The sequence below is a fragment of the Anticarsia gemmatalis genome, chromosome 4 (assembly GCF_050436995.1).
Source record: "Anticarsia gemmatalis isolate Benzon Research Colony breed Stoneville strain chromosome 4, ilAntGemm2 primary, whole genome shotgun sequence".
NCBI lineage: Eukaryota > Metazoa > Arthropoda > Insecta > Lepidoptera > Erebidae > Anticarsia > Anticarsia gemmatalis.
The window spans coordinates 1,746,185-1,762,835 of record NC_134748.1 but is presented as its reverse complement, the minus strand read 5'-3'; the positions used below and the strand labels follow the sequence as shown (position 1 = coordinate 1,762,835).

At 35.5% G+C, this 16,651-nt stretch overlaps 1 protein-coding gene across 6 annotated transcripts in view; it reads left to right on the top strand.

Annotated features, from left to right (window-relative positions):
* Nucleotides 1-16,651, top strand: part of Exn (Ephexin) — a 116,840-nt gene that overhangs the window by 55,658 nt on the left and 44,531 nt on the right. For all 6 annotated transcript variants that reach the window (XM_076113044.1, XM_076113048.1, XM_076113046.1 and 3 more), the window contains 2 exons: nt 9,505-12,302; nt 12,710-12,807. In XM_076113044.1, coding sequence (XP_075969159.1) covers nt 9,541-12,302; nt 12,710-12,807 — 2,860 coding nt within the window. In that variant the 5' untranslated portion in view covers nt 9,505-9,540. The remainder of the gene's footprint in view (nt 1-9,504; nt 12,303-12,709; nt 12,808-16,651) is intronic.

Sequence of the window (16,651 nt, the reverse complement as noted above, 5' to 3'; positions counted from 1 at the left end):
AGTTCTATAAAATAATATTAAAGAACACTATTTTCTTTAGTGTTTTTTTTTTGTTTTTACAACTAAGACACTAAACAACATTTTTTCACAAGTTAATCCTTAATTATATTATCTTTAACACATGGAAATGTTAAATCTACCTACCGGACTAACATCCGCTTGACCCTAGCGAAGGTCTTAAGATTCTCTCACCGATATCAGCTATTAGTTATGCAGTATACGCATCGACACTCATTTACCGACGCCTATTCAAACCGGCCGATAGTACACCACAAGCTGCTAAGAGCCGACCTTCGACAACACATCGATTGGCTACATTATATTGCATACTAATATTATAAATGTTCCTCTGTCTATCTGTTATGCTTTCACTGCTGAATTGCTCAACTGATTATGATAAAATTTCGAATGGAGACAGTTATTATGTAAAAGAATGAGGGAATTAACGCGAACACGCATAAAACCTAGTCCTAAGCATGCCCGATGTTTTAATGCTGGTTACACTGGCCGTTGTTGCAAGCTTACTGTCATGGTAAAAATGTGTTCGTCTTAATGCCCGTGTTCTATTATAATATAATAAACATGCAACGCAAAGGCTTAAAAGTTATGATAAAAATAGTTGAAAACCTGATGTAAAACGTAGGCTAACAATTTTTTCAAGAAGTAAGTTATAAATTGGTCTCTACCTACCCCAATGAGAAAAAAAACGTGGTCTTATGCATCCATGTAACCCATAGGTGCCTTTGTTTAACTAAAATAACACGCGAGCGGAACCGCACGTGTTAGTTAGTATACAATGGGATTTCCCATACGACGTTTCGGGAAATCCTTCCTGTAATATGTTTTGTCTCGCTCTATTATTGTTTAATGATTGCATAGTACCTGCTTCGCATATTGGTTAGTGAACCGGCTACTTTACAAGGCAAGGCTATTGTTGACGTATCGCCATGTGTAGTTTTATTGATAAAGCAATTAATATTGTCTGTATAGTCGCAATCAGTATGCCATATCCTATTGCATTATAATGTACCTTAATAATATGAATGTATAACTTAAAGTAACTGCTTTGACTGCCTCTATTGCCGGGGTGGAAATATACACTGCTGCTGCCACACAGTCTCTGGTTCGATTCCCGTGTAGGACAAAATACTATTGCACTTTTCTTATCTATATAATACCTTTAAAAATAGCGTGGAGTTTGGTAATATTTCCTGTATATGTCTCAAGTCTCACCCCCTATTACATACGACTTAACATCATATATGGTGAAACACATATCCTTTTTATACACCCATGCTTACACCTTCGGGTATAACAGGCGTGATGTTGTGTATGTGTAAATAACTGCTAGCCTATTAATCTAAGGGTTTTGATGATGTAAGCCGCAGTACTTGTAACGACGTACGCAACGCCTTCTAATTTCAAACGGTAGAAGGCCGCCACATGAACCTTGGTCAAGCGGTACTATGTGCACATGAGAAGGCACTATGTGTACATTGTATATAATTGTATGTGTTATAGTTAAATTATCTTGGTTTTAAGAGACTTCTCTTCATGCTGTTAAAGTTTTAAGTTTCACAAGGGGGTCATCACGGACGATCATAGCACTATTTTCTTCAGTTGCTTCTATGGGTAGTAAATGTGACATTTAAAATTAGTTCAAAAAATTAAATTGTTCTTACGGAATACGCTAGAGACGCTGATTACTTTCTCATACAATTATATCAGCTTAGCCTTTTTTCCAAGCTATGTTGGAGTCGGCTTCCAGTCTCACCGGTTGCAACTGAATACCAGTGTTTTACATGGAGCGACTGCCTATCTGACCTCCACAACCAAGTCACCTGGGATAACACGGTACCCTTCGGTACGACTGGTTGTCAGACTTTCAAGCTTCTGACTACTGTTAAAGACTGTCAAAGATCTTCGAAAATGACAGCCGGGACCCACAATTTAACGTGCCTTCCGAAACACGGAGGAACTCGATATGTACAAGATGGTCATCCATCCACAAATCAACCTCGGCAAGCGTTGCTTATCCTCAGAGATCGATCCGCGCGGCTGTTGTTAACTAAGCCACGAGCTCCTCATTATTTTCTCATACAGAATTTATCAAAAGATTGTCAATAGTTCCCAAAGATATGTACGTACGATAAGTACAGCCCAAGTTAAAAAAAAAACATAATTCATTTCGTGTGTACTGTCAATAGCCTAATTTCCTAGCGCCTGTCCACAGTACTTTATGGCCTCATAAAGAGTCTGGGAAAGCCCGCCTTCACGGAGTTCCTACACACACAAATTACTAAGAAGGTCGTCTATTGTTCCATAGATATAGGTTTCTGTGTTGTATTTATCTGTAAACAAAACTTCAAAAGCGCTTTCTTTTCTTTACAAATTAGTTCGTCTACTGAATAATGACAATAATAAGAAATAAGTTATTTTCCGCATACCGATTGAAAGGAATTTGAAATCTTTAACAAAACGGGGAATTTTCTAACCCACATAACACGTACCTACGTACTTAACAATATAATTATTGAGCTCAGCTTAAATTCGGTAAAAAGTTGTTCCCGTCACATGTCAATCTTTTCGGTCCACTTAAAAAACTAGGTGAAAAGAAACTCGCACAAAGTCAAGTTTACGACACAGTTCACAAATAATCATAATTTTACATCATTTAAACACCGGGACTTGTCCAAGCATATATTTTAAGTAATAAAGTTGTTTACATCCACAACACTGAAACACCGTACTTACATTACAAACTGAACTAAACACAGCATTTGTACTTTAACCGTCCGGTGGTAAAGTAACAATTAGCCTTGATTTTAACTCCTTTTCTAAATAAATACACGTCTTGGATAACTACAGACTTAGCCGTGGTGTTACTCGTTACCAAGACGTGCTCCAACAGTTATTTGCTTTAATTTCCATCACGTATAGCGAACTTTCTAAGAGGTGCGCATGCGCAGGTAATGTCTAAACTGTCCGCCTAAACGCGTCGCACGCGCCATTGTGTAACGGTTACGGATCGGACGCTTTATGGATTTGTTAAACACTTCCTTGCTTGTTATGTGCGCCTGGTGATGACATATAACGTAATTGGGTTTAACGCTGATGAGCATTTAATGGCTATTTGAAAGAAAATTCCCGCACTAAGCTCGTATGTCGTATTATTTGTGCGATCCACGAATGTTCATGTTCATCATTTAAGAATTCATTGCTGCACATCTACTGCAAATAAGTTAGGATTTTACAATATAAACATCATTACTGCATTAACGTTAGAAGGCAATTTCACCTGAAACTGTATCTTTAAAATGTACTACAGTTGGAACATTGCATGGTGTTTCGTTTCTGACCTCTCCGTCTTTACATGTTTGAAACACTTTCTACCATTATCTGCACTTTAAATATTTGAGGCTAATGTGAAACGTTAATGAGCCCTTCAATTATTGTCACAGAAGGTAGTAGGTATGTACCACTCTATATAATTTACAAATTATGTTTGACAGCATTACCTTGAATCTGTAAACATAAAGTAAGATGTAATTTCATCCTAGTAAAATAAAGTTTTTACTGGTGGAAATAAGTAGAAATAGCGGCTAATAATATCAAGCCCAGGGGGTTTGTTTCCAAAGACTGTCGCCGGCTTTAAAAGACCTTGAATTACGAAGACTTTTTTTAAACGACTCTACCTGATGTCTAAAGAACTTATTATATATATACAATAAAAATTGCACAAAAAGATTCGGGCAATTCGCCTGGAATATAAAAAAATATATATTTATTTACCTAGATGGTTGTGTCCAGCAGTCGTGACAGCCGTAGAACATAACTTACCATCCCGTTACTCCTTCAAATACCTAGTGTCATCTCCGCGTGCCGTTATTTCAGTCGGCTTGAGAAATACTCCAGAATGTGGCTCACGATTATTGTCTAGATTACACCAGCCTCTAGATCTATGTAACTGTATACAGAAATATAACTGCTTAATGCAACACGTTATAATTTAATTTGCCGTTTTCGCAGATAGCTAGCGTAATAACTGTACTATGTTATGAAGAATACAGAATTAATGGTAGTAATGAACAATGGCTAAATTGGTTCCCTTATGGTTTCCTCCTCTCTTCTGTTATGTAGTCTGGTTGCAAATCTGAATATTGAAAAATAATTAAGATTTTGCTATTATTGTTGAAACATTTATTTATTGTGGCATATGAGCGAATTCACAAGAACCACTCCCTTTTATTTTATGTTAGGATTAACTAGCTTTTAAACCTAGATGTGACATAACGTAAATTTACGCCCAAATATTTTCAGTTTTGAATTTTATCGACAGCCTACTAAGTTCTTGTTGCAAAGTCTCTCTTTTATAAACTTCGTAGTAGTAGTCCTATTGTATAACCAACAATGCGAGTAAACTTGGCAAGTATGTCCTTCATTCGTATCTTAATAGGACGCATTAATCACTTTTACCAAGAACACTACAAGTATTAAACCACTACCAACGATTAAGCGTTGTGAGACAATTGTATCATAAAAATAGCGCTCGGACATTGACCTCATTACACTTGTTGGGCCTAAGACAAGTAATTAACTAACCATGTCTGCGAGGTTTGTTATCCTTTGTTGTCCCTTTAAATAAGAACAAAGGTCTAACTAATAACAAATACCTAACGAAGATTTTGTAGTAAGGTATCGTTCTTTGCAATAATTATTAGAAATAGCTCGTAGTAGTGTCAATAACGAGTAAATAAAAATACTGGCTCTTTCTTAGGTTAACTGTTGTAACCGTTGCAATAGTAGGACATTCTCGTCGCAGAAGATCATGGTTAGGTTAATTGGTAGGTCGATTAATAAGGGATCGTTGAACTGAATTGTTTTAGCTTGTAGGCTTTACATATCCTTGCTACAAAATCCCTTCCAAAAAGCTCCCCATTTCAAGTATTCTTAAAACGTAAAATACGTTAATTGCAATTAAATTGTAAGTGTTTTAACGTAACTATTAATCTAAAACTGCCCTTGCAGGAAGTGACAGAGCAATTACGAACATAACCCGCCCAAATTGACTTTGCTATTCAATTACTATTACACGTAGAGAAAGGGTAACCAACCACAATTAGTAGTATCCTTTCTAATAACAGAGCATTTAGCAACTAAACCAATTACCTAAGTCAGCTGGTCCAGTGATTTAAACGATGTATCTCTTCATAGTAAGGTGTTGTAATTCTCGCGGTTACGAGATTTGAAGTTATAATGTTATAAGTTGCGTGTTATGAGGATGTGGTTTATATTTGAAACTGGTTCAAGAGATCGTACATGTATGGTGCAAATGTAGCAACTAATATGACTGCAGAAGATGTATATTGACATGCTGAATATATTCAAAAAATGTTACAAAAAGATAAAGACCCTTTGTCAACTTGGTAGAGACTTCGGCATGCACAAATTTATCTAGAATATGGTAAATCATTTCGTATATTTCCAAAATAAAGTAGCTGTATCAAACGTGCCACCGACAGCTGCATAATTTTCCAGGTCACTGTTGCTCTAAATTTTGGATTTTCTGTACCTCCGTAAACCGCGAAGCTTGCATAAAAGATTGCTATTGCCTAACATGTCAGAGTGTGGATAATCATGTCAAAAGAAGCCGACAATTTCCCTCTAACTGTCATTATCCACCTTGTACTGGAAGTCCGAGGGGCTGAAGTAGGAAGTCGCCTATTCTCTCGAACACACATCTAATTCCGACTATTATTCTCTTACTGTAACCCCAGACCTCTTATTGCTCCCTCCTTCCTTCTACATAACGTACGAGAAGTGATCTATACCTGTTGCAACTCAAACAGTTGGTACACGGTAAATAAACAAGCTTTGGCGTGGACAATCCGAAGTTAAGGAGCCCATTAGTTATATTTCAAAGCTGTAGATTCGCGATTCTCTACTACTATCGACTACCGACAACCGACCTGTCATCGAGAAATTTTGTATGAAAATCTGGTCAGCGCCTCTGGCGGGCGTCGTAGGAAATATTCTGATAGTACATTCTTAATGTCAAATTTTCTATACTCGACAGTACCGACTGTACAGAATTGCGCTACTGAACCTTGATATAAAACATAGAACAGAAGTCGGAGCAAAATAAAAGGTTCTACTTGCAGCTTTTAGCTTGAAAAGTATTGACAATACTGACGACACAAATTAAAGTTACAAATCTCTTATCTGATTTTACAACGATAGAAAGTCTCACCACTCTGCTAGCAGCTTGAACCGCAAAAGTAACTATTACCACTCCTTAAAAGCTGTACAACTAAGTCGTATTTTACTTCTACGTCTAGTTAGCGGTCACCGTCAGTGATAAATCTCAGGGCGACCGAAACAAAAGTAAATTCCGTAGTAAATCAGTTGTGATCGCCGGCGCGTGCGCAGTTCCCACGCGGTGAAAGCACAGACCACGACCTCACAACGTTAACATATTTGTTTGTTTCTGAGCAACTGTTAAGTGGACTCACTATTTACTGTAGTCCTATGAGTTAGTAGAGTCTTGTAGTGCAACAAGTTAGTAGAGAGCCTAAGATGTAAGGTTTACGGCTGGTAAAGTTATAGAAAATTCAGATTTTAGAACATCGTTGAACCCTAGGTTTGTTCAGCTGATGGCTTTACTTTGGAAATACATAGAATTTTTGATTATAATAAAGAAATCTTGCGTGCCAAGGCTCTAATAAGTTGTAAGAGTACCTATAGCATGCACAATTTTCATAGATTGGGCTGGATTAATAATTCTGTGTATTTCAATAATATAGTAGCTGTGCCAAACAGTCGTCATTTGCATAAGCTTACAGGTCACTGATGTTCTAAATTCAGAATCTTGTATAATCTTCAACAGACACGAACCTTGCATACAATGCTCTCTACTAAGTTTTTAGGCTCATAACATATTTGTTTGTTCCTAGGGCACTGTTAAGTTGACTCACTATTTACTAACATTGGTATGTTATTGTATTACGGTACAAGCGAAAGTTATCAGAGTTTAGTAGATTTGTGATTTCGAACGGAAGGTAAAAATGGAAATTCAACAGCAAACTACAAATTGTGTTGTATTCGTCAATATTTGTGAACATCTACGCATTTTGCTTTTTACAAGTTTTGTTTAGTTTGCTGTCTAAAATGGCTGTGTGAACATTGTGATTGAAGAGTTTATTTGGCTTACTCAATCTGGTTATTTCTTGGTATGTATAATCACATCGAAAAAAGGAAAGATTAACTTCGTTGTTTAATGTGACGGTCTATGTTGCTGTTGCAAATCTAAAAAAAATCTTGTAAGCTAGTTCATAAATTATTAAATTCTCCATAAAAAAATGTAATTTTAAATCGATATACATACCTATTAATTTAAAAAGTCCGTGGGGTTAGGCCGGGAGCCTACAAGCATAAGAAAATAAAAAAAGAACATTGAATCATAGTATAAAAAATATTTTTAATCGGTACATTATGTAGGTGTTATGTTATGTCTTACAACATTCCATTTTAATCTCTCGCAACCGCATAGTACCCGAGTGCTACATAGAGCTACATTACAGTGTTGAATGCACCAGTTACTGCACTATTACAGTGCAGGCGGACGTAAATAGAATTGTATCACTAGAGCCATGTGCTCCACCGGACGAACCACACATGTACAAGAACATGTACCATATAAGTACGCAGAATATGCATATATTACGACTTTGATGCCTAAATATGTTTAATTACTCGGCCTAGTGGCCCAATATTAATGCTCAATCATATTTAGAATTAAAATAACGCTGAAACATCATATTTTTTGTAGCATCGGAAATGGTTAAAATGTCATGGCTACTTTCGTCACAATTTTTTTGTAGAATTAAAAAATCTTTTCAGCGACACTTGAGGTGAAGTTGCAGTAATAACCTTATATCCTTCTAGTGATCTATCACACTGACAAATTGCATCAAAATAGATTCAGCAATTTAGCATGAAAGTATATGAGATACTTTCATTTTGTTAATACCAGTATGACGTATTTACTATGCATGTATTTGTCGCCTAAATACCTACTTATGACCACCTGTCCTTTATTGTACAGAACGAACGCGCCACTCCATTGTGATACAAATGTGCCGTGAAATTGCACCTACCTACTTATAAATACATATATGTTGCAAGCCTTCGGTGGAATACTTATTTACTACACGCATGCTCAATTTTAATAACTTAAACACTTACTTTAAAGAATTTGAAGCAAAAATATCCCTCAAACGGATCCCTGAATTATTTAATCATTAATGCTTCATTAGCTGACTCAAAAATCTGAGTAGTACCCCATAGGACAAGGAAAGGAAGGAAAATGTATTAAAGACTTGAGTTGTTCTTATATTCACTACAAAGATATCTAAATATCTCGATATTTCAAATTATGTTTATTGGTCGCTTTTATGGACTTTCTGCTTTGACGTATTTTTAAACATCAGTAGTAAGCCCCTTTAGACATGTCTCAGTGTGTTAATTTAATCATTTACAGTTTTTTCTTTAATCAGGCTACGTGTGATTTGTAAACTGCGAAACAATTGATTTCCCCATTAACCTATATAAGTTACACGGATATTATTTCCGTATGTATAAAAATATGTGTAATTCCTATTGTTCTGTTTCTTTACGATCTATTTCCTCTGTCGTGACAACATATTTTACAATTATTCGTGAACTAGGTAATTGTTTTTAGTTTTAATTGAATTTCATTATAACTAGCGGACGTGCCTTATTGGATATATTGAATTCCTTTTAACTTTTAACAAATCTTTTTTTAGAGTTTAAAGGAAACCAATGAAGGAAATGAACATAAGAATTAAAATAGTAATAAGTACCTATACATTACAATTTCCAATCAGTATTGACATATTACAAAAAAAAGGTAGGTACACGCTTCTAGTGTATTTAGAGAGCTGTTTTTTCGTAAAGTAAGAATAAGTTTCAAATACTCTAACACTAAGAAATCGATGGATGATTTTTCGCATGCGCTAATATCGACAATGCATAGTGACAATTACGAACAAAATTTGCCACCATAAAGTATCATCAGACAATGTTCAATAACTTGTAAAATTAATTCAATCACACGTTAAACTCTCACCATAAATCATACTAGTTTTAGTTCATATTACAAATAGCGCAATTTTTATCAATAACACAATCTCGTGAGACGCCCGCTACTGTAATGAGGCATTCAGCTTAAACTGCGCGGAAAACTGTACAAATACAACGTTATGACAATAGAACCACCGAACAATGGACCTGCAATCACTATTGTAATATACGTATCGACAACTAAACCAGGTTTATGATACACTAATTAATTTCAACCGTTAACTTCATGACATAATCGTTTCGAATTGCATCCACGTTACTGCTTTTCATTACCTTGATTACACGTCAGTGCAATTACTTCCCATTGCGATAAGTCTAACGCGATACTTTTCTTCGTTCCAGATGGCGTAGAACAGCAGATACCGACATCCCTCACAAATGTTAATAAACCTAATGGAAGGCGACACGATAACCACGAACACTCTCATATCATCAATAAAAAACTTCAGCAGCGACGGCAGACAACACGGCACCATCAAGGCTTTACTCAAAAACTTCATAATACCAGAAACAGAAATGGCTATAAAGGAAAACCAAAAGAATGGCAACAAGTATATTTACACAATACCCGCCAAACCGCCTCTGCCAACTATGACGGAACGAATGAAATCTATACACGACGCGAAACAGGCCTTTTTGAATTCAACCGTGAGTCCTACTGTTGAACTTCCAAGTTATGAAACGAAAATGGAGAAACACTCGGTCCACTACGCACAACTCGCTATTACTACAGAGAGTGACGACACCAGGAGTACCGGCGGAGGGAGGAACATTAAACCTGCCTCGGATAGCCTTAAAAACAAAGACCACTATAACGCTGTAAATGTTTCTCCGGATATTAGAAAAAAGGTCGAACCGCAACACAGAAAAGTGAGCTTTAAGATAAAAAATGCTTCAGCTGCCTACAAACGTCCGCCTCTAGCCAAAACTATGACGATAACAAGCAGTAAAGTTGCAGAACTGACTAAGAAATTCAACAATTTACAGACTGAGCCTCATATCGAGTCGCCGAAACAATCTAAACTCGTAAAGACGCTAGAAGATATACAGACAGTTTCAAGACGTTCCGTCAGTAATAGCTCTACCCCCTCATCTACTCTTAGTTCCAGTCCAAATATTAAAATAGTGTTACGACCAAGAAGAGGGTCAAAGAAACGAAACAACAAGAAGAGATGTTCAAGTATGGATTCAATAGACAATTTACTCATTCCCGATAAATGTTCAAATAAAGTGCGTGTAATTCGTTCCAAGTCAGACGGAACTAAGACATCAAAGAAACGTTTAAGGTATCAGGATTTCAGTGAACAACCGAGTGGCTCAGACACTGTCGATGGCAGTCCAGTTAAAATACAAGAGACAGAAACAAAGAAAGAGAAGAAGCCGGTAGAAAGTGTCGTTGTTAAAAATGTGATTAAAAAGTTTGAATGTGAAATTATAGCTCAGACTACTTCTAATAATACACTTAAAAGACAACCTGATAAGTCCAAAAGTACAACACCCCCTGTAAGAGAAAAACCAAAAGTACCTGAAAAGAAATCATCATTAGTGTTAACGAAAAACCTTGTTGTAAAGGATGGTATTCCGAAAATAAAAACTATTAAACCTGTTATAAACGAGCCTGTGAAAGTAGAGAGCCCCAAAGAACAAAGTGCAGATGTTCTTAAAAAGAAGGAGCCTATATACGACCGTAAAAAATATAGAACTAGTTACATACACTCAGAGAAATTACCTTTAAAAGTTGTTGAAATAATACCAGAGGATGTGCAAGAAAACATTTCAACGACATCAATTAAAAGTAATGAACAACAAGAAGCACCGATTATTACAATTAATACATCACAAGACTCACAGGATGACAATAAATCTTATCAGAACATAACTTCACCTATTACTCCTAATGAATCATTCTTATGGCGGAGAAAGAGTAGCACTCAGATTTATTCAGACTCTGATAAATCTATGTCGGACAGTGTATATAATTTTATCAATGTAACTATGGATGGTAGTACAATCACTTGCTCTGATGAACCACAAGAAATCTCTGTGACAGAGGAATCTCAACCTGAAACAATAGAATCTCAAGTGACTGTCACAACGACGAGTAATCAGACCACTGAGGACAACATGGACTTTGAATCTAATCTCGTAGAAGCTTATAATAAAGAAATATTAGTTGGTTACACGTCTAAACCGAAGAAGGAGGAAGTCGAAGATGATTATGAACCGTTAGAACCCAGAGATGAAGAGAATGTGGTTGTGATTCCTGTTAAAAGTGTAGAGTTCGATTCATCCACACTAAGGTCGTCTAAAATTAATTGTCCGTTACCTGAAATTCCTAAAGAATCAGTCGAACCCAAGGAGGAACTGAAAGATAAAGAAAATATTTACCAATGTTTACTAGAAATGAGATCACATCCTGAAGGAGATGAGAGCAGTCTTCACAACTATGAACTTTGTGATAACAGACTAGAAGAGAGAACGCGAGGGGACGGCGACAGCGATGATGGCTATGAATACTGTAAGTCTCCCATAAAACCTTACTGTCATACTTCTAGTTCTGGAATACATATTGCAGAGAACTATCGACCGTATGCTGACAATGACAATGGGAAGAATTATGCTATTACTAAATCAGTGAGTGGAACATCTACAGTAAGTTATGAAAAGATTGGATCTGAGAGAATATACGAGAAGATCCCATCACACCAATCGAAATCAAAGGACAGCAGTCCGACTTACAGCAGTAGGCATTCTTTTATATCAGATTATACTAATTATAATGACCACGAGAATATTTATGATATGATAAAGCATGGAGATGGTGCTTCGTTGTCGCATTGTTATGAAAGTATACCGAACAGTCCGAGTATGGTGAAACTGAGGAACAATTTGAAGAAGCAGTTGGCATCGAACGTGCAGAAGCGTCTTTCATTCGACACCGTGTCTAATATCAGTCAGTCGACGTTGTCAAGTGAGCAAAAGACTAACAGCCTGTATGGTCAGAGGTCTATGATCTACAATGGGCAGGAGATCGCGTTCCAAGTGCCGAGCAGTGAGACGAGCGTGAGCGACCGAAGTGATCGAAGCGACGACTGGGTTGACGTCTCTGATGAAGAAAAGAATGAGCAAAAAATCATCATGTAAGTACGAAACAAATGTAAAGCAATATGACTTAAACTGCAATTATCTTGATAGTATAATCCTGTAACTTCTCCTTATAATCTCTTTATCTGGAGTATTAATCAGAAACAGGGGTTTTCCTAAACTTCTGGTGAACGGCATCAAATAACTGATAATACATGTCCGATAAACCATATTGAACATTTTTCTATGAAACCTGATAGAATAGAACAAAAAGTTATCATTTTGACCCAATAAAATCGCTAGTTCGTGCAATAACAGTTTCCAAAGAGAAATGCAAACATTGTTATCGCTGCTTGATATGAAATTACATTTGCTGGTTTAGTCGGAAAAATGCATTGATGTAGGAGACACGTATATTTGTTTATTTTTAGTTTTAGTGTACAATGGAAATTTTGAATTACAGTGTTCGCGAAAGGAGTCGGGGCAGGAAGAGTCCCATCAGCTGGTCGCAGAAAGTTCGACACCAGTGGCAAAAATCACCAAAACCAAGCAACGACAAAGGTAAGTTTGCATGAATAATTTCTTAATAGACGACGCAACGAAACGACTGAAAAAGATCCGCTTATGAATGTTGATTATTGTTTTTTCTATTATTCGTGAACAGCGCCATCTATTTCGACATGAGCGCACTGCGAGATATAGATACAAAACTTAATTCTCCTCGATCACGCCAGATGGCGTTGCTATACCAAAATGAAAGTTCATTTTTGTTATCTAAATATTATTTTTCATTGCTCGATCTAGCTTAGAGATATATATTTTTTCAGACAGAAAATTCAAAGTATTTAAAGGACAATAATAGAAATTAGATTCGTTTGTCGGCCATTATTTTGCGCAAGCGCGCGCTTTAGCCACAGTTTGCGCAAGCGCGGTGACAGGCGTCCTACGCTCGCATTCCACTGAACACAATGCCTCGCTCCTGTTGTTGCTCACTTCCTTTTTTTGACCGTAGCTTTGAAATTTTGTGAGCAAATCACGGAAATCGTTTCCCAATGAAAATGTCTTAAACATTTCACACAATCGCAATAGAAAAAAAGGCATACGCATTTAACTAATGCTTATGAATCAACGATTTGAAGAAATTGTTCTTATGTTGCGAAATAAATACCTATCTATATTTAAAATGTAGTGATTGAGTTCAAGGATTAAAAAATAGTAGGTAAAGCCTAAAAAAGGTCGATTGCAAAACCGAATATTGGTTTTCCTTGTTAAAATAAAACCGTCTGGGGAAAAACATTGAATTGAAATGAAACAAGTAACTAGTTCAGAAGCTAGTGCAAATACTAAGTACTAGATTTCTATTAATTATGTTCGATCGGTTGATCTATTGAGCACGTAATACGGTAGAAATCAATTGTATTAACTATCTCTACTCAAACCACAATTTAATAAAATTGCAATGTTCACAATAGTTTAAAAAATTTAACAACTAGACATAGGTAAAACAAGTTTACTCTATATTTAATATCATCGTATTACTTGTAAAAAAATATTTTTTCTCTTAATTTCTTAATTTTTGTCAATTTATCCCCGCAGGGTGCTAAAATATTTTTCATAATTTTAGCAACCTGACAACCTGAAAAGTTGACGTTGATAATATCGTTGTTAAAAGAAAAAAAAAGGTATCTATATCAAATTAAAGTATCAGCCAATAGTGAGGATTTTTGAATACTGTTATTCCTTGACGAGAAAAGTGCAAGAATTAAGATAGAATGGAGCTTATAACCTGGATTAACACATAGAATACTTTTATCCCAGGAAATCACTGGCAGAATCTAGTATCACATATTATTACGACATTCTAATGTTATTACAACAAAACTATGTTGTGGTCCATACTGAACGCAGTAATTTCTTGCACTATGCGCACGCGCCGGTGGGCGTCGCTAATTGTTACCGGATTCCTGTTCTGTGGTGCCTGTCTCTCGTATTTGTGTATTTCAAATATAGCAATGTTACTGTTATTTTTTATTTATGGCAATGTCTAGCCAAATTAAATTTAATGTTTGTTGTCTAGGTCTTATCTGGTGTTGACGTTAAAGCATTGCGATCATTATTTTGAACAAATTTGTAATGGCTTCTAATTAATTATGCTTAATCAGGCGAGTAATTTGTGTAAAATGCCGCGCTAAGTTGGATTTTACACGATTGAAGTCGTAGATATTTTATTAAATTTAATCTTCATGCATTAAAAGATAACAATGTTTTCAGTTATATAAAAAAATACTACAGTTTCCCATAAACACTATCGTATTTTTTATTGGTATGCTTGAATGAACTTATCTCAGGAACCACTAGTCCAATTTGTTCGGAAAATGATATCCCATACAGACTCTATTCCCGAAGCTATTAGTTAAAACTACATGCTTCCAATTAATATTGTAATCCAAGTTAATCACTGACGTCTGTTCACAATTGTTCAGGTCACCGGCCTAGTAAAAATTATTGATTTTCGCGTTGGCAAGGAGGTGGCACGGTCGATATGATACCCAGTGACCTACATAGATATGGTCACCATAACATGTTACCACATAACTACTTCAACTGTGGTATAAATTGCTTTACCTACATTATACAAAAAAAAATCTATGAAAACGCTACTTTGATATTATTTGGCTTTAGTTTAGTTTTCGTATTGCTATTGCTCTACTTTTCTCAAGTTTTAGTATTTTGCAGTAACTCTACAAAATATTGAAGAAGCCTTGATTTTATTTAATTCGTCTGTTAGGATGAAAGATAGAATGCTTGTTACAACAATCACACAAAAAGCTCAGCACGAACGGACTTAGGTGAATGAATAGTTAAAACGAAACTAGAAGCTAGTTCTTAACAACTAAATAATGTGAAATAATCATCTCACTTATAATATCTGGATGAAAAAAAAACCACAAGCAAAACGTCAAATGTCAATAGGATCATTGACATCAATTAATAGAACCGTTTTTTACTTTATTTTTGTCACATTGATGCATATCATGCATGTTGTAGTAATACAAGCATGACCGCTACACTCTAAGGTTAAATAAATGCAAATTTTAAAACAAATATCCAGTTTTTAATCACTCGCCTTAATATACTTTAATTTGCTATCAACCATATCTGGGTTTTGCCAGTATTTGGTACAAAAAACACTTATCCGCATAAACTATACAACGCCAGCCAGTTTTGTGACTTAGTAAGGCACCGGAGCAGTAAATGCGCAGACGAATAAACATCTATCTACCTATAAACCTAATTACTATGCAAGCTTTAAAAAAGAACTCGCCATGCATCTTAGAACTTACTTATTATGGCACAAACTCCAGATAACAGAGTTACCTATAGAATTATTTTCCCGTTATGACTTTTGCAATTACTTTAAAACAATAGCTTTATCTATTCGATAGAGTTAACAGATCCTTTTTTATTCCGATAGTCAAAAAACATATTAAATTAGTGGTTCACAATCCAGCTTCAATTGCATTTTATTGCTTAGCAATGATTTCATTCATTAATCTCTACTTCTTTACATATTCTGTTAAACGAAATTAATATTTATGTTGTTATAACAATATAATGTTATCACGTGCAATAACAATAACTTTAATTCCGAATATAAACTTTATTTTACAATCACGTTAGTTTCAGTCAACAAAATATTTCGCGACAATTACTGCACACACAATATGTTGGCGCAGATAATAGTTTTTATTTCCACATTCACTTTTAAGTGTTCCGTGCAATTCTGTAGAATACGCACGATAAATGAGTTTACGTCAGTAAGGATTGTATAACGCATGCCTACTTCCTGAATAAACATTGTACAAAGAAATTAGTACTAACTAGCTAGCCAATTATTGTAATTCGACGAAAACATTAGTCGTACTTCGTCTGATAAGTTTCCTTCTTTGAAACAAGCAAAAGCGAAAAAAATTTAAATGACTTATCTGTGTAGACTTCTAATAACAAACTTCAATTAGCAATCTCTCAAAAAATTAGTTAAAAACATCTATCCTAAGTCCAAGCTTTTTAATACCCAATTTAATCGGTAAAGATAATTGTCAGTCGCAGTCAGCTGTCAGTGTGTGTCAGGATATTATCTCCTTAGTCAAAAAACTTATAAGAAAATAATTGTACAGTTTCTACAAAACATGCACTTCAAAAATCGATTCAAGCAAAACATGATTAATAACAATTTATATAAAAACAAATTGTACGTTAGTCAAACCGTGTTTATAATCAGTGAAGTATGAATTAGAATAGAAAGTGCCTGCCAAGGTCTATCAAACGTAACTTGATTGAATACCTACTGTCAAGTATCACTCGGAATAATATTACTACAAGTCTGCTTCATTAACTGTATCTA